This window comes from Trachinotus anak, unplaced genomic scaffold (genome assembly GCF_046630095.1).
Source record: "Trachinotus anak isolate AG129_WGS33_773 ecotype Australia unplaced genomic scaffold, CSIRO_AGI_Tana_v1 ptg000008l, whole genome shotgun sequence".
Taxonomy (NCBI): domain Eukaryota; kingdom Metazoa; phylum Chordata; class Actinopteri; order Carangiformes; family Carangidae; genus Trachinotus; species Trachinotus anak.
Window position 1 is genome coordinate 14,845,260 of NW_027273859.1, and position 22,016 is coordinate 14,867,275.

The window sequence follows — 22,016 nt, forward strand, 5'->3', positions numbered from 1 at the left end:
GATTGGCTGAAAACGCAGCAACACAACGAATGGTTCGTAGCCGTTTCTGATTGGGAGATTATTGGGACATGATGCCCGAAGTTTAGCCTTTCAGGCAACGCAACGCAATGTTGCACAACCTTCCAAAACATCTCTAACTTATTTATTTATTCAATACAAGTATAGGTATTATGAACTTATAAATATTTCTGTATTTAATTTGTCTGTCCCTGTTTTAATTCAGTTTTAAATTTTCCGTTTTTTTAAACCAATTTTCTCTGTTCATATGTAATTTTTTTAAATTTAGTTTTCTATTGTTTTCTATTGACACAGCCTCAGGCCCAAAAAACTAACCTTGACTCAAACATAACTATTTGATTGCTAAAGAGCATGCAGAATGTGGGGAAACAAACAAAAAAAACTTTTAAAAAAAGAAAGACAGAAAGAAAAAAGAAACACAATATCAGCTTAAGCGCCCCATGCACAAAAAACAAAAAAGTTCACAGCGAAAGTAATGGCTGACCAATAGTTGTGGCCCTGGAGCATACATCCATGCCCTGGAGACAGACGCATGGTAGACAGGTGTATAGTTTATAGGAGATACCTGAAAGGTAATGCTCAGGGCCATAATTCCCAATTTTACAGCTGCAACACTTCAGAAGTAAAACTGTGATACAAATTGCTCCTACAACTCGAGTTATGATAACTTAATATATGTCCCATTTTGTTGCTGTTCTCATAATAAACACATTTCCATTACAAATAATTTCTCATAAACAGGTGGTTCAAATATTCATGGAGCTTGCCTGGTATGATACTTTGGGCAGATCAGTAAATAGATCAGTATTTGATTTGGCCTATCACAGTTTGCTTGTTGTCCAGTGTGGAAAGGATCAAATACATATTAGAATAGTTACTTTGCCTGGATGGCATTGGCCACCAACAGTGTTCACTTTCTGGGAGTGAGAAGTTAAAAAATAATGTTTGATCTACATGTACATAATTTACATGGAGGAACTGAAAACAACTGAAGTAGTTTTGGCATTGCATCTTTAATTAATTGCTCAGTATTTTTTTATTATGGAGCTATCAGCACCAAGATCTCAAGCCCTGCTACCACTTGTTCATCTTCTATAACTTTAATGCAGAGGAAACAGAAGAGGGCAGCATTGCTCTGTTATGCAAATATCACAGTCATCCTGCAGCATGTCCTCTGAAGCCCGCAGTAGCCACTTGGCCTCAAAATCATTATAATCAAGATTTGCTCTGATGCCATCCAGTTTTTGAATGCAGTAAAAATGAGTCTGTGTTTGCATGAAACAAGAGTAAGAAATACATCCTCTCTCTTTTGTTCCTTCTCTTTCTAATAACATTTTGTATTTTTTCAGTTGTATTTAGACTTGTCCTTCATGTCCTTGATATGCAGTTTTGTTAGGCTTTATGCATTTTCAAAAGCTTCCATTCTTTCACATGTGTCATCTATGTCTAGTCTAGTGAAACTGCCTTTACACAAATTACCACCAGCTGTGAACAGCATGTGGTGATGAGGACTGATTCGTGGCTGTGCGCCAGTTTAACAGTGTTAAACATTATCAGCTCAAAATAGCCCAAATTCACACACAGGCTGCAACTCTGCTGCAACACACTGTCCCCACAGACTGTGTAGGAGAAAGTAATGAATGAACAACCATGTAGATGATTGTGTGTGCAGTTAGAGATTCAGTGGGTCTGTCTGAAATTTGGGCTTTTGAATTTGTCTAGTCATGTTGCACACTGTGCACCATGTTAGACCCTGAGCTGCACACTAACATCATTTACCACCACAGAGTCCCTCTGTGCTGCTCTTACCCACAGCAGTTTCACCTTGGAGGATAATGGAGCAGCCTGTTTGAGTGTGCTTGAGCCGCATTATTTCTTTTTTCCTGTTATTCATGAACTCTATCGCACGCAGATCTCAAAGCACAGAGGAAGCTGTAGCAAGTTATAGTGGCCATGAGGATGTGTACATGTATTTTTCATTTCCTCAGAAAGAAAGAAAGAAAGAAAGAAAGAAAGAAAGAAACCTTGGGGGAATATTTAATCAACACGCTGCCAATGATTAACTGTGATGTCTGGAAAGAGGACAGCTGCCTGTGGGACACTGGCTCTGCATTTTGTGTATCTGTTGCTCAAATCAGACCTGGTGCTGTATAATTTGCCACTGAATCATGATACTTTTACTCTTATTAATCTTTGGTTTGGAAGCAGCAGCCTTAACTCCATAATGCATGAAACCAGGCCTACAGCTGGTTGCAGTGAGAAGACAGAAGACAAAGCCTTCACAGGCTCTTATCTCCATATAGAGATTCTTGCTTTTATTTTTCTCTTCGTAACAAAAATGAACATAAGGTGATATTCTTAAGATCTTCCACAGCCTATAATATACCCTCTACTGGCTCAATACCCACTCTATCTACCAAATTGTTGATTATTCCTCCATATAAAAGTCTATGGAAATGAAAAAATAACAAGGTCTGTGCCATAATGAATTAGAGGATTTCCAAATGTAGTAAATAGCTCTCAGAGAGGTGAGACAAGCAACAGACTTGTGAATGGTGAATGTTTAGTTGCAAAATTTTATATTTTCAACAGCCGACTGCACTGAAAACCAAACCACACATCTACATGAAAAAATCTGTACTGGGTGTCAGGGGTGTCAATGTTAGTATGTGTATCAGTACTGTAGCTATCCTAATGATCTAAAATAATAGAAAAAAGAAAAAAAAAAATCCCGGAAAGTAACTAAGACACATGCAGAGAGGCATATACGACGTATACAGCGCACATCACAAAGCCTTCACAGGTTTCCTCAGATCAGACTGTGACTTTTAGGTCTCTTTGATTTATTTTTTTTACCTCATGTTTCAAAAAAAGTTAACTGGCATTTGGCTCAATAAGGTTTTCCTGTGAGGCTAACTTTGTGATTTTGTGTCTTCAAAGTGAACCCCCACCCTTAACGGTATTCTGTTCTCAAAACAGCAGTGAGGAGGAAAATAATTAGGATGTGGATTTTATTTTATTTTTTTCTACCTTAAATTGAGGGTTGACAGAATAAGTAGATTCTGAACTAGTGCGAGGGATCAGTTTTGCTCCTTTCTTAGATCCTGTTATCTGGCTGCAATCCAGTTGTTTACACCACAAACAAGCATTAAAGCCTTGACATCCTGGCCAGGTCTCCATATAAGTAACCACAAGAGTTGAGTTTAGATTCTATTTTAGTTGAAAAGCAAGGACAAATGTGGCGGAATGAGTGACTGATCAAGGAGAAATGATGGCATGAAATGAATGGCCCTCTGGTCATATTATGGACTAATTCTATGCCCATCTGGCATATGCTCACATGAGCTAAAACCCCCTTAGCTGTGGAAACAGATAAAAGAGTCTGCAGTTAAAATTACTGATGAGCAATTAAATGCCACGCATCACTTTGGGATTATTATCAGATTGGAACCGTTTCATGAAAAGTTAGGTGTCTGTCTTATCTTTAATGCATTCCTACAGTATTGCTTTTATCTCCTGTATCAGTGTTGCTAAATGACTGCGATGCATGGAACATGAATTACAAGCTTTCTCATTAACCTGTATGAAAAAAAAAAAAAAAACAGAAAACGTTTCCACTGAATGTTTGGCAGATTTTGTTGCTACATGCATCAGCAGGATCCTCACGCTGGCTGACATGTTAACTTGAAGCATCCCTCCATAGATGACCTGTCACAGTCTATTTTTTAAAAATAACACCCTGTCTTTTCACTACTTGCTAGAACTCTGCTTCAGAGGTAGAAAATCCATCTGCCCACCTGCAAAAAAAAATGCGACCTGTCAGGGCAGGAAAATAAATCCCTCTGATACAGACGCCTCGCCTCCTCCCCTACCGGCTCTCCTCTCTCCAGCCTCTGTAGAGCCGTCAGTCTGCTTGCCTATCTGTCTGAGAAGAGGCTTTGTTCTGGGTGACAGAGCTGGGTGTCAGCGATAGAGGATCTCGTTAGACAGTCAGAGAGAGAGGGATGGTGGCTCTCTTTCCACTCTCTGAGTATGGATGGCTCAGAAAGCAGGGATGAGGGTGGGCATAAAATGGATGACAGAGTGAAGGAGAGCTGCACTGGGAGCAACAACTGTCAGCATCAAAACACCTATCCAAATGGAGAGTTTGCTCCAAAATGTGAGATCCACACATTCATTGGCAGACTGACAAATGCTGTTACAAGATGATTTGGGGGGGTCAAGATGTCTCGTTTTCTCTGGTGACGAGAGCAGGGGGCAGAGGGTTGCCTTTGTTTGCCCTCAACCTGGCCAGGAGCTTTTTCGTGAAGTCAGAGAGATAAAAACACCTGCAACAAAGTAACAAGGTTAAAAGCCTCTAAACTTCAATGTGTCACAACGACAGTAATCTGATTCCTCCCTCCATCTCCCTCCGATCCAGCAGCCTGGTGAGCCTCACAGTGCCTGCTGAGGCTCCCCTCGGCTGTCTCTGCTGAAAGGAGCTCAGAGCAGGTTGGAGGACAGTAAAGAGATGCGGCACACCTGTGGCGGCCTCCCCAGGTGTCAAACAGGTGATTACTAGAGCTCTGTCCCTGCAGTTTTCACTGCACCGAGAGAGGGGTCACTGTCCACAACCCGGATGATAAAGTTTCTTCTCTTGAGGTATGCATGAAACAGGTAATGACGATTCACAGTTAACTGGTTAATTGTTTACTTGGACGCCCATCCCCGATACAATATACAATATACACTATACTAAACAAACAATAGTTGCAATGTCGCCATTACACCCAAAATACATATAACACACAAACATCAAATACAACCACTGGCAGCAAAACATAAACAATGAAAATTTATATTCATGTCAATAGCATAAAGAAATTTTAATTTAAATAATACAAATTTTGCTCATTTATTTGGAAGCCTGTCTTTAACCAAGTATATCTGAAAACTGTCTATAATGTCCAAATACTTAATTTGCTGCAATCCACACACTCTTCCTCATATATAAAATCTCTACTGGAAAGTTAAATCCCTTTCACAGTAAAGCTGACTCATTCACTGGACTGTAAAATGATAGAAACATTCAGTTTTGTTTATGCGATATTTTATAGATACATTGTGGTTATTATTGCATGAGGTTATACTGACGTGAGTTTCTGACGTTACTCTCTGACTGTCCTTTATCCTACTGTAACACAGAAAATAGAGGTCGTTCAGGCAGACAGCTCACACACGAGACTCCAGTGGCTACAACATACTGTGTATCCTGTAAGGTTGTCTGTTCTACACCCTTGATCTTTTTCTCTGCTCCTTTGTGAACTCTGCTGCAAACACTGTGAAGCCTTGCTGCTGCCACTGCTGTTGCTCATCTGGCATAAATAAGACATTCGACCATGCAGCAATACATAAACCAAGGGAACCACTGATAATGAATTTTAATAAATGACTCTGTCTTATTTGCTTGTCAGATGTAGCATACAATGTCAGATTATAGAGATTGTCCCTCAGACCCTGTCTCCTTGTCAGGTCCAGCAGGCGAGTCACCTGCTCAAGGGCCTCAGCAGTGCCAACAGGTGAGTAAATAATCTGGTAGAAAGACAGGAAACAGACATAATTAGCTCTCCACTGAGGGGCAGCCATTACCAGAGACCTCCCTCAGGCGCTTCTTGCTGTTTCACTTATTATCTCACTTCCACACTGGCCTGAGCTGTTCAGAGAAGTGGGTGTGCAAGCTACCAGCTCTGTCAGACGCACCAATTCCAGCACTAACAGGCACATCTTACAACACACAGCAATGACTTAGCAACTGTGGGTGGCTCATTATTTTCTTCACCCACTGAGAGAGATGACTGGCTGGTGACTTTGTTTGGTTTCTTTGGTAACGTATAGGGGGAGTACAAAATGAAATTATAGCACCTTATAACATGATTAAATACTACACAATACTTCTGGATGACAATGTTTGCTTATGTGTCCTCCCCTGAAGTTGCTCGCCTTTAGCTGTTTTGTAATGTGTTTATGAGACTTTGCAAATGCAGACTGATGATTTTGTGTCACAGGAAACTAATCATACCATCTGAGTAGAAATGCTCTCACAGCCCCTGTTTGGATTGCTTTTTAAATGGGCCTGTCAGCAGTCAACCATTACACACACACATGCAATACTGTAAATATATCAGTCAACAATTTTGTATCAGATGCATCCTGACTTTACAATGAGTGAATTGTCATTGTACTTTTTTTTAGTGATGTAGTTCGAGTGTTACAAATCAACTGATCAGTGATACCCTCAAGTGGATAATGAACTGTATAATGATGATTTTAATATATATCTACAGCAGCAAGGTTTTAATCAGGAAAACCCACATGTGAATTCTTGACCTTTGTTTCTTGGGCTTTTAGGCAAGCTAGCTGCATGGCTCTTTTAGTTGGTCCACCGCTTTGATCTAGACTGAAATATTTCACCAATATTGAACAGATTTCCCTGATGATTTGAACAGACATTCGTGGTCCCCAGAGGATGAAGTCTAATTACTTTGATGATCCCCTGACTTTTCTCTGGGAGCTTATCTATGTTCCCAGGGTCCTATGTTTGCAGGATCCTACTCTATGGTCCCAAGTTTGATATTCTAATAACAAACATTAAACTTCCAATTAGGCCAATGTTCTGGGCAATTTTAACCTGTTTCAAATTAAAACATTTAATAAATACCATAACCCTTTTTTATTGTAACAATAACCCTGACTCCTAACCCTAACCCCTGTTTGAACTGCCTGGTCAATGGACAAGGTGAGTAATCGAGATAGCTTTTACTTTCCTAACCCTAACCCTAATAGGTAGGCCTATTATACTGAGAGCCATATAGCAGTGCTGGCAAACAGAAAGCCACTTTGATGAGTTTCAACAATAGCCCATGTCATATTAAGCAACTACAAACTTGGGGAAGATCTTTTTCAGGTTCCATAATGTGCTATAGAGTTGGGGAACAGAGGAGCTTGGGAGGGCACATATGTAGAACTGGGGAACATGAGACCCTGGGAATATAGGAATGACCCCTTTTCATCCAGTGCCATCATAGATCAAATTTTTATTTTGTCTAGTTTTCATTTGTTCCTGTATGTTGTTCTGGTAGTTATTATGGCCAGCAAAATTGATGCCATACATCTTCCTCAGCTGCAATGATGAACATGGTAAACATTATTCCTACTAAATTTCAGCACATTGACATTGTCATGATCATGCTCATGTTAGCATTTAGCTCACATCAGTGTTTCCTCACAAAACTGCTAGCACCGGCTGTGGACTCTTGTTCCAAGTAAATCATTGAACATTTTTCAGAAATTCTGAAAATAACATTTTCAGCTGCTTTACTGTGAACTTCAATCTTCTCATCTCAAAGAGAGGTAAGAATACGAGATGAAAAAATGTCTCATTTGAAAACCTTATATGACAGAAAGATCTGTGTTGCTGGCAGGTGTTAGGCTATTTGTGCTCCAGAGGCATCAGACGCCAGTATATCTAATTAATCATCATGTGGGCCCATATGGTAATCATACAGGGATCCCATCTGGAGGCTGACTTCAACATATTAAATAAAAATAAATAGCCAGCAGCAACTTCCTTTCCGTCCTTCCCCTCCAGCTTTGCATTTGCACGTCCTGCATGTCAGCGTCTAGGTTGCCAGAGCGTCGCTATCTGCTCTCACAGTCCTGCACACTTCAGAGGACAGAGAGTCTCAACTCAGCTGTGAGCTGAGGAAAGTTTGTCTTCTTATTAAAAGAAGTTTTATTATTACTGTAATGTCACAGATAGACTGATTCTTATCATCTAACTGATATTTGAGAACCACAACCTAATGTTGTGATACTGTGATTATATGCAGAAATCCCACGATCATGAGCCAGGGTCACTTTGAGGATTAGAGCTGTTAATTGACTTTTTCAGTGCCATAGGATCTGTGTGATCACTCTAACAGGATTTAGATGGTTAAAAGCGGCACAGATGATCACATAAAACCACAGATCCAGGGCCATATTGGATTATCATAGCTGCATAATTTCTGATGTTTCTGCTCTATCCCATTAGTTAGATTTTCTTAATCTAAAAATGAATGCCTAACATCTAAAAGCTTCTTTTCTAACAAATGTGTCAATGCAGAATATTTATTTTGGGACCCATGATAATCAGCAATAGTACTGATAACAGTGAATGTTTAGTAAAGGAAAAGCTTATCTTTTGAATTTACTATAACTACAGCTGCAGTTGCAGAGAATCTTCCACTTGGTGTACTCAATAAGATAAAAACATACCAGTATTATGGTGCTAACCTATTCATAGGCTAATCTTCCCATAGTGAGTGAATGTGTGAAATTAACATTAGGTCTGATATTCATTAGTTGCAAGAGGGATGAACTTAACTTTTTTTAGATGCCTGCTTTCAATGTATTCATATTGTGATGAGAAAAGATACTGTACATACTGTGCTTGGCAACATGAAAGAAGATATATAATCTCCTGTTTTATTCTTCCTTTATAACAGAGCAAGGAGTATTTATAAATTAACAAGCCACTTTTGCATTTTTCATAGGAAAAGAAAGCCAGCACTGTCATAAAAAAAAAACCCCAACAAGAAAAAGAAGATAAAATAAGGGAAGAAAAAACAAGAAAAATGAAGAACATATAAGTATATCTACATTATAAAGCAATTGTTTTATTAGCCATGAATATATGCGAAATACATGCTAAAGCATTTTATATCTCAATAAGTTCATATTATTTCAATATATTGTTCCAGCTATGTGCCAGATCTGGGCTCCTCCTGTCTGCATTTTGCACTTCATGTCCCCTGAAGCTGTATTTTAGTGTAAAGACATCACCAATACAGAAAGACTGACAGCCATGTGACTTCAAAATTGTAATCTCCTTTAAAAGCAAAAAGGGTCAACTACACCAAGTCAGTGAGGGAAACAGAGGCTGTTATTCTTCAGTCTTTCAGGCTCTTAAGTTTTCTCATCAACTACTTCTGTGTCACATGACCTCCTCTCTTGCAGTAGAGTTCTCAGAAAGCTGGCCTCTGTCAGCTTCCTCTATTACCTAAATTTCCAGTTTGTCACAATGACCGAACATTAATTGTGAAAAGAACATACAGAGAAGTATAATTAATTATACCACAATTCAGTGAGTCTTTGACATGACAGCAAATAATCATAAATATTCACTATAAAAACTATACATAGAATATAATGGGATGAACTAATAAATCTCTAAAACAAATGAAGCTAATATAACTGATAAATTTAAAACATAGTTTAGGAGCAAAACAAAGACTTTAAGGATTGAACAAGAGGACTTAGGGACCTAGCAGGGACACACCTCTTAATTATATCAGAGATAAATGATGGAGCAAAGCAATTCAGTGCTTCAAAAGCAAAGTAAAGAATTATTAACTATTAATTACATAGAATCATTAAATAATCTCTGTTACAAGCAGGTAACCACTGCAAAGGCTTTAAACTATAAGACACATTTTTCTACAGCTATGCTAGCAGCTCTGTGGTTGCTGTGTTTGCTAATTAGCACTAAACACAAAGTACTGTGATGCCCACAGTCTCACACATCTAAAGACAATGTGTCATAGGTCACAGAGTTTTTAGTCACACACTATAAGATTTTGTAAAGACTGGGGATCTTGCAGGGTTAATATTTGCATAGACTAGATTCCCTTGAGATTATTTCCCATCATGCTCCTGGTGGAAATTTGCTGGAAGAAAACCTTTTTTTTCCAGACTTTTTTGATCTTTTAAATTCTACATTATCATTATTATTATTATTGTTATTACTATGATTATATAAAGTCACCATTATAATTGTCGTGACTGACTAAATGACTGAATTTGGACATTGTATTTATGATTTATGGTTTTAATTTGAAATTATTTTCCTTGTGTCCAATTACCCTTGCCTCCCTAATGACAAAGTACTGGACAAATTGAAATTTTAACCTGACTATGGTGTTAAATGAAATATCAGGGCATCTAAGTTAATCCTCTGTGGACCATGAATGTCTTTTCCAAATTTCATGACAATCCATCCAATAGATGTCAAGCTCGTTCAGTAACAACCAAAAAGATCAACGAGCTGGTGGCATTAGAGAAAAATGAGGGATTTCCATCAAAGACATATTGATCCAGTGGGAACCATGAATGTCTGTACAGTTTCATGGCTGTTCATTCAGTAGTTGTTGAGATATTTCAGTCTGGGCCAAAGTGGTGCAACATTATCCCGAGAGTCAGATTACTAGCAAAGCTAAAAATAATCCTATTGCCGATGTCTTTTTTCCTATAGCAAGTAAAAGCTAATAAGAGTTGCCAAAGCTTTAGAGGCTGACATGTTTCCACTCAACATTACACTACCAGCCTATTTCAAAGAAGTACAACTACTGTCAATGATGCTCATGTCATATTCAGACAAAATCAATAATTCTTCGGTCAGTACTAAACTGGGATTCAGTGATTGACTTGCCTACTTAACTTGCAGCTGTGTTAATGGTACTGGGGAGGTGAGTCAGACAAGAGGGCAGTAATATATGTATGCAAATAAATCTTGATATTTGTTTATCACCATTTCACCACAGAAAGGTGGTGAAGGGTTTTCCACATCAGGGAAAGTCAGATATCGTTAATCACAAACAACTGACTTTCAGAAACTTTTCTGTGATTCTCTAATCTCTCAATCATTGTCAGTCATTTTGCACCTACGATGATGATTTTTAAACAATATTTTTAGCCTGTGGTTAATGTACCTGGAGTACCTTGGCAGAGGCAGTTTTGAGTACTTTAGTGGGTGTTTGTCTGTGTGTCTGTGGGCAGATATTGTCACAAAAATAGTGTCACAACTGTGCAAGATACAGACACAAAACCTTACAATGAAAGCCAAGGTCATAGATGGGTGAGTACTGACTACTCAAGTACTAATGTAGTAATAACTACTGAGTACACATGAGTCTGAATGTCAATATGCTGATGGTCATTGCTGGGATCACAACAGCTAGACCATTGTAGTTCTAATGATAACAGGCAGAACTGAGACGTATGAAGTTATCACTTCCTGAGGTTAATGCCACATTTTAACCCCCGATTACTATCTACTTCTGATACTGTAATTCAAAAACTCTGCCCATTTTAATCTGCATTGTGGAGGTGGAATTTAGGTAAGCAGATTTATGCTGTTGACTGCTGCATCTCTGCTACACTCTAATCTATATAATGGGTTTCACGGAGAAGACACTAGCATTGCGATAATGCTCAAGTTACTTCCCAATTCAGTTCAAATGGCACACGGGCAGGCAGGAGTGGAACTTGATACACTACAGCAGAGGACCCTTCATCGAACTGCAGGGGAGGAGGGGGAGACTGGTCCTGATTGCAGGAAGAAGTATAAATGTTCAGTGGCCTGTTGCAGGGTCTGAAAGCTTGAAAAACAGACTGGCTGATTGAAACACAGAGGTATTTCACACAGGCAAGTTTCATAAAGGAGGACATAATGTCAAAGAACATAAAAACAGAAATAGTCTCTTTTGTAGCTTTTGGGAAAAAGACTAGTATTTTTTGAAAGAAACACTGGATGAAAATGAACATAATCTGTGAGAGATTGATAGGCTTATTGATCAGCTCATTTGTTCTGGTTACATGTCATGGAAATTTCCTGCTGTGGGGTTAGAGTGGCTGACAGCTGAGAATAAAAATCACCAGTTTGTTCCCATGTCAGCCATACGCATTTCCTGTCAAAATGTCAGTGAGTTATGTAGTGATTGCTCAATGAACGGATCTCTGGAAACCATTAGCTGAAAGCCTGAAAACCTACACTCTCTGGGTCTAAAGATGATGTCAGAGCAAAGATATTTTTGAAAAACCAGGCACGTATTTCACAGCACATGAGAGGAATTATTTTCATGACTTATAGAAACTCAAGTTATGTTTGTCTCTGCCTATGAACTTTTGTTTTGGCATGTAGCTCGTTCAGTTCTTATAACACATAATTAAAAAGACAGCAGTAAAATCTTAAGAGAGCCAGAAAAGGTTGGTATTTAAATTTCTTACAGTAATGTAGTTATTACTCCAAAGTATGAAAAAAAACATGTACAGTATGTACTAGCAAATATCTGCTCTGTTTAACTTACTTATATGATTTATAATACTTAAAATCAACTGTAATTCAATGATCTCTTAACTCCTTAAATATTTTTTCTGTATTTAACAGTAGGAAGCAAAATCGCCTATGGTTTCCTCACAGGGTTTGCTGTGCATTTCCCAGAGTAAGCTAATACCTGGTTATTGTGTGAGTGTTTGATTATTTATAACCTCAGCCATCATTAGGAAATCCAATCTGCAGGGCACTGACAGGTCCTGCATCCCATCCACGGTGAAAGTGATTTAGCTGAAATGCATCTAAATAGGTCAGGTGGGCATGCTTCGCGCAATTAGATATTTTTTCATTTAACAGAGAACTCATTTCTCTGTCAGCGTGTGTTTTTATGTGTAGAAATTCAGTTACTGTACAATCTAATTGAGAGAGTAACATTCATCTTTTGACAGCAGTAACATCCTCATAGGGGAGTGATGAACAAACTGCCAACAGTACAAACTCCAATCTCATCAGCATTGACTTCATTGGATTCTGAGTTTAGTAAACACTTGTGTTAATTATTAATTATTATTATTATTATTACTTTGTCAGAGAGCAATAGTTCCTCTCTGGTTCAGCCACTTCCCAGATTAAATGTATTGCTTTTCTTTGTTTTGACAGAATGGGATCTACTGTGTAAGGAAAATACAAAAGGCGAACACATTAAGCATTCAGCAGTAGTATGTTGAAAATGCTTATGTGGAGCTAAAGACATTTTTCACAACAAATCATTAATTTCAGTATCAAAGAGACAAAAGATAAAATATGTGATATGTCTGGAAGTGCTTGTGTATTAGTGTGTGTGCACACACACACACACACACACATACGCACACACACAATGTAGAAACCTTTTATGAGTGGGGGATGTCGGCTATAGAATAAACATTGTGTATGAACTGCATTTCAGATGGATTCATTCTCACTCTCACCAAAGGAGCTGCACAGCACCCAGGTGTTTTCACTAAAGCTGGCTGACTGGACCTCTGCTCAGGTTGAAAGTGAGGAGAATCATCTTGGAAATTGTGTCTAGGAGAGAATAAATCAAGTGCAGGTCTACATTAATTAATTAAATTCATGATTTACCCTGAGTGTGCAGGGCCTTTAATGCAGTCGCTCTCAGTGTGAAACATAGCAATATGTCTTATAACTGAGCTCCATTAGCAACATAACACAATGTCAAAATCAGAGACTAGAGGGCTTTTGGTGCTTTATTATTATTATTATTATTATTATTATTATTATTATTATTAAGAAGGTGACAGTTTGAGGTTTAGTTTCTGGATAGAATTCATCTGTTTTTGTGGCAGCCTGGTAGTTGAGTGGTTAGGGTGCACACCATGTGAGCGCAAGATGTTCTTAGCAGGCAGTTGCTGGTTCGACTCCTGACCGGCCTGACTCTTTCCTGCATGTCATTCCCCTCTCTCTACCCCCTTTCCTGTCAGTCTCCACTGATCTATAATAAAGGCAAAAAAATCCCACTTTTTTAAAGTCTTTTTTTAATCGTTTCTTCATCCCCTTGTACCTAATCTTTTTTCTATGTACCGGAAAAGCTGGTGTCACATGTGCACCAGCAACCTCCCCTGTCTCTCCCTCTACATCTCTGTGTGGGACTGTCTGAGTGGAAGTAGGTGTACTGGATTCAGAGCACAGCCAGACCTGCTGCTCCTCATCACCTTAATCAAACTCTCTACAAATAGCCAATTCTGTCAACCCTGCCAGACTGTAGCTTCTGCCTCAGTCAGTCAAAGCTTCCAGTCTCTTTGTTACTTTGCAAAATTGCTATTCTGCTTCAGCTCATTACCTGTTGCCTGTGGCGCAAACCTTGTCTTGTCTCCCCTGCAGTTCTGTGTCCCCTGACTCCAGCCCCTGGCTCCTGGTCTTGTCTCATCGCTGGTCTCCACCGTCATCCACAACACCATCACCTCCATCACCATCTTCAATAAAATATCTTTTAACCCAAACCTTGCCTGCCCCTTATCTGTGTCTGCACCTGGGTTCACTAGTTCAGAAGCCCAACTCTACAATTGGAGTTTGAGGTGGTATCCAGTGTTATGTTTAGGATCAACGCTGTCCTCCTCACTCATGATAGCCTCTTCAAAACAAAATAACTTAAGTAACATCTGTGTCTTCTTCCTGCAGCTGTTCTAGCCAGATAACACTGTGGATGGATGCATCTGCCTCAATGATTATGGTTCCATGAAACAGGACAACCACAGAAGGCTAATTTAGTCAGAAATGATGGCAGTGCTGTTCTCTGACCTGTGTTTACAACAGCTGTTGCTTTTTATGTGTGTTATTAGAAACATCTGCATCTTAGGCTGGGGTTGAAATATCAAATCAGTGTGTTTATTGCCTGAGATGTTCATCATTTTGTGGCCAAACATTCTTTCCTCCTCTGGCTGTTTTGAACAGATACATCTGGGCATTAGCATCTGCATCTAGAAGAGAAAAGAGAAACATAAGTACCATATCACAAAACTCTGACACAGGGGAGTAAACCTACAGTTTGTGTGATAATTAAGATACTTTTTTTTCACATGGCAGAGCAGGATCATAAAATGATACAATTTACTTGTAACCAAAATGCTTTTAAAGGGGTTTTCCTCATTGTATTCTGTGTCAGTCTATTACAAAGAATTTGCATCATGGGAGGTACAAAACTTGCCTAAAAGTACTTATAACGTTTACCACAAATGCAAATAAAATGTGTCCAATAAGGTGCAAAACCTCAAAATGCAGTACTGAAAGTATTCAGGGGGATGGAAGTGTTGAGAAACCACTCGGTCAGCTGATGTTGGGTTAAGTGGTGTCTCTAACACATTTAGACATTTAGAGGAAATAGCTCAGCTCTGTGCTCACTCAGCTTTGAACATCATCAACTCAACAGCAGTGGAAGGTCTGTCCTTGTAGGTATTGTGTCATAATCTTAATCTAAAAAAATTATAAATTTTGTTGGAAAATGATGTTGAGGTTGATAAAATGCAGGTCATTTAAAATGTTTTCCTTGTTTTTCCACAGAAATCTCTAAGACAGCTCTGCTCCTTGAGGAACAATGGATTATGATCAATCGTTTGACTATAACTACAGTAACTATGACAATTTCACTACACAAGAGGAAGCTGTTTTTCAGCACAAATCAACATGTTTGAACGATGTCTTGTGTGTGTCTTTGCTGGTGGTCAGTGTGATCATATTTCTGCTGGGCTTCTTCGGGAATGCCCTGGTCATCTGGATTTCTGGCTTCAAGATGAAGAAGACGGTCAACATCACCTGGTACTTGAGCCTGGCCATCTCTGACTTCCTCTTCTGCGCCTTCCTCCCGTTCAGCATCACCAACATGGTGATGGAGGAGTGGATCTTTGGCCTATTCATGTGCAAGTTCGCCTCCACCCTCATGTTCCTCAACATGTTCAGCAGCATCTTCCTCCTGGTCGTCATCAGTGTCGACCGCTGTATCTCTGTCATGTTTCCAGTTTGGGCCCAGAACCAGCGCACTGTTAAAAAGGCATCCATTGTTGTTGTCCTGGCCTGGTTTCTCGCTATCGGTCTGAGCATCCCCTCTATGGTCTTTCGGGATGTTCGTAATCACCTGGGTAGGACTATTTGCTTCAACAATTACACAATGACCCAACACAGTCACAAGATAGTCGCTCTGAGCCGCTTCCTTGCAGGATTTGTTGGCCCTTTCATCATCATCATTATTTGCTACTCTGTCATCATCCTCAAACTTCGCACCAACAGGATGATCAAGTCCTCCAAGCCCTTCAAAGTGATGAGTGCGTTAGTCGCCGCTTTCTTCATCTGCTGGCTGCCCTACCACGTGTTTGTCATACTTGAGCTGAACCACCAAAACTACGACCACAGTATTTTAATCACTGGACTCAAAGTAGGCACCTCTATGGCAGCAGCAAACAGCTTCCTCAACCCAGTGTTGTATGTTTTCATGGGCAATGACTTCAAGCAGAAGTTCAAGAGCTCTGTGCTCTCAAAGATGGAAAATGCGATGGGAGAGGAAGGCCGCACCACCAGCCGATACCTGTCCAGGACGAGCTCTATGGATGGAAGAGCTTCTACATACATTTAGAGGTGTCAGACACAAACTCCAAAACTCTTTCACTCTGTTCACTCATTTGGCAACAAAAATACTCTTTTCAAATATGCAATTAATTAACAGAAGATATAAAATATGCCTCTGCTTGTGGCAGCACACATGAATCAAAGTTATTTGCAAATGAGCATTGTTGTTGCACTTTTCTACTCTTGGCAGGACAGAGATCTCTGCTTGCAAACACATAATGTAGTTGAAGAATCTGCAAGCTTGAGCCAATATCCAAACATGTACTTAACTCATGTTGCATTGCAGAATGGGTGGAATCAGTCACGTCTAGCAGTGGGAATGTTTTCAGAGCAGTATTTGTGCATGGTTTCGCAGGCAACCGCAGCACACAGAGGAATTTTTGTTGTAAATATTAAACTAATACTGAACAAAAAAGCTAAAAAATGTGCTAGAATTATTTTGCTCATTTGACATAGAAATGATTGTTGTGAAGTTGGCGTTTGCTTCTTTGACTTCTGAACTTAAAAAAAAGGCTTTAAACTGAATATAACAGTTGATTAAAGAAACAAGCCTACAAGTCTTTTTTTTCATGCACATGAGACCTCAACTAGCCCAACCATTAAAAAGATGCACTGTGGTTTTGTTCACTGACACCACAGTACACAGCTTTTTCAGTGTTGCAGCGTTTAGGTGTGATATCTTAGACTGACATACAATGTGCAAACGGGTGGAAGTTTATGGTTAAGTTGTGTGCAGTGTTGTAAGTTCTCTAAAAAATGAAAGAGGTAAAGAATTACCTTGGGTCCTCCACTGCTATTCATACTATAAACTCTTTTGGACAGGAGTTTGTTTTGTGAGATGAATGTATCTTTCAAACAACTCAGTATAGCAATCATGAAATCATGATACAAATACCACACTCACAGCTGTGATTACCAGTTGGGAAAAACAGTTTGTTGAATGGAGTATTTTTCTTATTTCATGTGGAAAAACTGTACAGTGAATGTGATTTGTGCAATAAATGTTTCAGTGTTTTTGTTTTTTTTTTGTTTTGTTTTTGTTTTTTTCTTGATCCAGTTTTCTGAAATGAAGCTGTAACTATTACAACCAGATCTTTGATGTGTTCTGTAATCTCTCAATATTGAGGAATTATTTGTATTTTGAGGCTATATTCTCCAAATAAATGAAGTAATCCTTTCTTGAGAAGAGTATTTATTTGAAATTTATCAGTATTCTTGATTGGAAAACTGTGGTAAAGGCAATGAAAACTTAACATTAGTGAAAAGAGATAAGTCAGAAGAATTAGGTTATTTTATATTTGCTGTCACCGAGAGAATCTCACTAAGCACCAACATTTCATGGACAGCATCAATCATTTCATTGATACCTCACTTGCAGTAACGTACATGTATTGTATACAGTACAATGGTCCAGTGGTCAGTAGAGAAGAGTAACTTCTTGACATGTTTTCAGGCTAAGTTTTGCAAACAATTCTGAAACAATAAAGGGTGAAACAGACATGACATATATAACACATAAGAGTGCCACATCTCCAGGGTCAAAATTATTCCTCTGAAGGTGTAGAGATCACCTGCTCAGCAACAACATAACAGGAATCTTAAGACGAATGAGAGTATCTGATGATTTTTTTTTTTTTTTTTTGATGTTGAAACAGTGGAGGCCACAGGGACTCCAGAGGTTACATGAAACACTAGCAGTGAGTCACAACGTTGGACAGAGTTTACCTTAAAAGCTGCAAAAAAAAAAAAAAAAAAAAAAAGCTGCACTTAAAAAAGAAAGAGCTTCCTCAAAATGAAGGACTCTCAAGGATTACTCAAGAATTATCACTTGACTCTGTGGTTCCCCTCAGCTCTGCAGGGCACTGTAGAGTCTTTCAGCAAATTGTTTTGGTTTTACGGTAGGCTTCAGAACTTTGTTGTTACAGTTCTGACTTCTAGCCTTGTTTTGAGCTGCAGCAGGCGGCTGTGTCAACAATTACACAGTTACTTGGTGAACATAGTGAAGAGATAAGCAGCAGAGTTACATTCATCGGGTTGTCAGAAACACATTTCTCGTTTCTTCTTCTTTTATCTAGCATCATCATCAGGTCAAACATAATAATTTGTCCAATATTTTTACAGTTCACAGCCTCTCTGCTGGCCTCTGGTACTTTGTGTTTAGTGCTACTCATCAAGTGTCACCATGCTAACATGCTTAACTAAGATGGTGAACATGGTAAAAATGATGCCTGCTAAACATCAGCATGTTAGCAATGTCACTGTGAAAATGCTAGCACACAGATGTTAGCATATAGTTCTAACCCTCACACAGCTGCTAGCGTGGCCGTAGACTTGTGGTTGTGTTTATTTCTTTCTTTTACAGGAAATCTGAGCCAAGCACACTGGACCATAAAACAATTACTTAATTTAGTGTATTTAAATATTTCAGAGTATATTATACATTAATTAGAGAATCTAAATACTGAGCCCTACTTTTATTCATTCTATGGTTTAATGCGTTTAGCAGAGGAGCCTGGGGAGATCCAGATTTTCTTTGATCTTCAAAAACACATTACCTTTTAACTAGTCATTTCATTTTGTAAAAAGAGTAGTCCATAGCAACTTATTTAATGTACTCATTTATTGGGCTTTATCACATTACATTCATTCCATAGAAAATACATTCAAATGTAAGACCTACGTTCAGAAAGTGCCTGCTTGTCAGTGAAAGCGAGAGCCGATAAAGTTTAAAGCATGTGTTAAAAATAGAAACAACTTCTCCCGTTTGCTTGTTGCAATACAAATATTTTTGATGTGTCAGCACACACTATAAAAATATATTTATATTATATTGAAAATGGAAGTCAGTCAATGTCTTCTGTCTCTCAGTCACCAGTGTTTTCATATATGTATATATTCATGTATTTATTTAATTATTTGTTAATTTTTGTGCATATGGCATTGCACATTGAGTATCTTTGTAAGACGTGCTGCTTATAAAATCTGAGCATTTTTCACACTTTTGTGGAGATTTTCTTTTTTAATTATGAAGAGTAAAATGATCACCAGCTTCAACTGTTTCATAGCTGTCCTTACAACAAAGCAAATAAAAAAAAATAAAAAAACAATTTTCACATTCAGTATGATTAACTAAACGATCACTACTACTAAAGATAACCTCCAGTCTATAACATGAGTTTAATGCCTAATTCCTCAGTGATCTTTGGGGCAAGTGTCGCACAGCAAAGTGCTTTTTGGATTTCTGCATCAAGTCCAGTGTTAAGAAAACATATTCACAACCAAATTAATCAGCATGTGCACTGCACATCAGAGATAAATAAATGCTGTAGAGATAAATCCTCCTCTCTCCTTGAGTCAGTGCCTTCAAGAGGGATTATTCGTCTTCTTGAATATGAGGAGCTGAGAACCAAGTCCTTTACCTCTTTATCATCAAAAACATGATTTCTCTTCCATACAGTAAGTTGAATAACTTACAAAAATTTGGAAACACACAGTATCGTCATCAGGTAGTTAAAGCCTGCATATTGCATTTTTCCCTATAACAAAGGGCTAATATTTTTTAGCTTTTCAGTGAAGTTCATGTATAAAATAGTAATATTTTGTAACTGTGATAGCAGCGGAAAATTGAATGTTTTGACTTCTCATAAGAGTTATTTCTCTTTTGCACAAAATAAGCACATACAACACACTGTGCAGTACTGTATATTACTGTGTACTGTATTATATTTTTTGGGTCCAGCACAGTCAGATCTCTGCAGTCACAGCTATTGTACTTTCTTCTTATTAAGGCATGTGCACATGCCTACACAGCACATGTGCATAGAGCAGGATAAGAAGTGCTTTTTATTTTTTTTCATTAAGCCAAAGACAAAAACAAATCTCTCTAGTCAAAACTGTTTCTTCTATTCATGCATGAAGCTGCTGAAGTTCAGGACAGAAAATTACAAAAGATGAATAAAAAATGAAAATGGGAGGGTAAAGACACTGTGTTCTTCTCACTACAGCTTCAACCTATATGACTTTAAAGAAAAAAATAGTTGAAAAAACTATTTAAGTAATGTTATCCTACAAAACATGGTGCAGAACCTGTTGAAAGAACTGTCCAAATAAGTGAGCAAGAAAGGGAAGTGAGGGGATGACATGTATCATCTTGGCATATATTCCTGTGGGACTCCAGACATATTCCTTTTCTTCAAGGCAACATCTACTGTCCTGATCAGTTCATTGATGTTTGCTTGCATTTCGCTTGTATATGGGTCATATTCAAGTTTTCGCAGCCCAGATCGCTTGAAGTTTCCATCTTTCTGGCCCTCAACACAGAGTAGGCGGTCCTCAGAAACCTTCAAACCCAGAAACTGGACCATCCCTTTGAGCTGAGAGAACAGGTCCCTCTTCAGGTCCTCAAAGTGCACCACGTGGACGTTCTTCCCATAATTCAACCAGTCCAATGTGTGGGATGCCCACCAAGGGGCATAGTTCTTCACGAATTCGGGCCACTCTGCAAGAGAGGGGGCAAAAAACAAAAACAAAATAACTTAACAAGGACTTAGAGGTGCCAATCCTTTCAACAAAGCCCATGATATTTTGCAGATTGAAATATGGGAGACAGAACAATCACTCAACAACTCAGTTTGTCTTACTGAAGAAATCGGAAGGACCTGTGTTTAACGTTGAAGTAGAAAGTTCTTCCCTTAACTCAAAATAAAGCCACTTACTCCTTATTATAGTAAAGTGTAGGAATAACGTTTAAGAGCAGCTCTCAAGTGATCACATGATTTAATTGCATATCTCCTCAGAGCAGGAATATCTGATCTGACAGAAGGATTTACTCTACATCTACCTGATTGCTCATTTTAAATCTTGTTTTTATTGTTTATTCTTTTATTTTTATGAAACCTTTTATATTATCTAGTAATCAACTTGCCAAAATGCAAAATGAAATTGCAGGCAATGAAATTGTATGAAAAATGACTGCAAACAAAATTAATGTCAGCTTTATTCTTGTTGTCTGCTCCTCTAATGAATGAATGTTCCTTTGGAAATATCAGCTGACACAAGAAAACAGCAGCTGTAGAGGTGAGCAAGTTCTGCGAAATTTTGATAAATAGCTTTTATTCCTGCATAGGTAAAAGTGAGTTTTACTTTTAGATTTTACTTAAGTCTGAAACTTCCATTTACACAGTTTGATAAATATAGGCCCTGATCTTGAAACAAGATACCAACAAAATGTAAAAATGAGGAAGTGAAATAAAGAAACAAGGTCAAACAACCAATGTGGGGAGTGAAAGAAGGGGAGGCAATGCTCATGACACCCCAACGCTTATGTCATTTAGCACGCAAGGTCTGGTGTAAGTCATGGCAGGCTACATTAAGTCGCTTCTGAAAAGTCTGGGCAGTAAAATGGACATTCTTGGTTGTCAATCAAACTGCAGAGGTACTGCTGGAGAACCCTTTGCTTGCAACTTTTTACTCATTGATAATCTACTGGCCCATAAAAGCAGCAGCTGGCAGGAGCTATGCTGCATTAGAGCACGTCTTTACTGCTAGGAGAGGTTGTCGTTAAAGTTTAAAGCCTGCTGATTTCGCAGTGCTGTCTCAGAAAGCAATGAGGGAGGCAATTTTAGTACCAGAGTGGGCAGAATATTACATACTGCATCTAAAAAGCACAACCAGCAGTATAAAAAACACTGAGGAACTGAACCTCTGACCACACTGGCTCTGTTATTCTTCTTATCCGGATTTCAACAGA

The 22,016-nt window shown here is 38.6% G+C and overlaps 2 protein-coding genes across 4 annotated transcripts in view; one reads left to right on the top strand and one right to left on the bottom strand.

Annotated features, from left to right (window-relative positions):
- Positions 1–14,964: 14,964 nt before the first annotated feature.
- cmklr1 (chemokine-like receptor 1) lies at positions 14,965–17,446 on the top strand. Of its 3 annotated transcripts, none has more exons than XM_071482921.1 (2): positions 14,965–15,086; positions 15,209–17,446. In XM_071482921.1, exon 2 carries the CDS (start codon positions 15,243–15,245, stop codon positions 16,272–16,274), a length of 1,032 nt encoding a protein of 343 aa, XP_071339022.1. In that variant the 5' UTR covers positions 14,965–15,086; positions 15,209–15,242; the 3' UTR covers positions 16,275–17,446. The 3 variants fall into 3 exon arrangements, with proteins under 3 accessions (XP_071339022.1, XP_071339020.1, XP_071339021.1); XM_071482919.1 differs by having other exon boundaries at positions 14,967–15,100; XM_071482920.1 differs by having other exon boundaries at positions 14,978–15,096.
- A 2,645-nt stretch (positions 17,447–20,091) lies between these two features.
- Positions 20,092–22,016, bottom strand: part of wscd2 (WSC domain containing 2) — a 34,186-nt gene continuing 32,261 nt past the window's right edge. The window contains exon 9 of the mRNA XM_071482918.1: positions 20,092–20,765. Within this exon, the coding sequence (XP_071339019.1) occupies positions 20,413–20,765 (353 nt within the window). The 3' untranslated portion in view covers positions 20,092–20,412. The remainder of the gene's footprint in view (positions 20,766–22,016) is intronic.

What these genes read in the sequence shown, in the direction of transcription:
- cmklr1 (XM_071482921.1), top strand. Translation starts at nt 15,243, where the DNA reads ATGGATTATGATCAATCGTTTGACTATAACTACAGTAACTATGACAAT.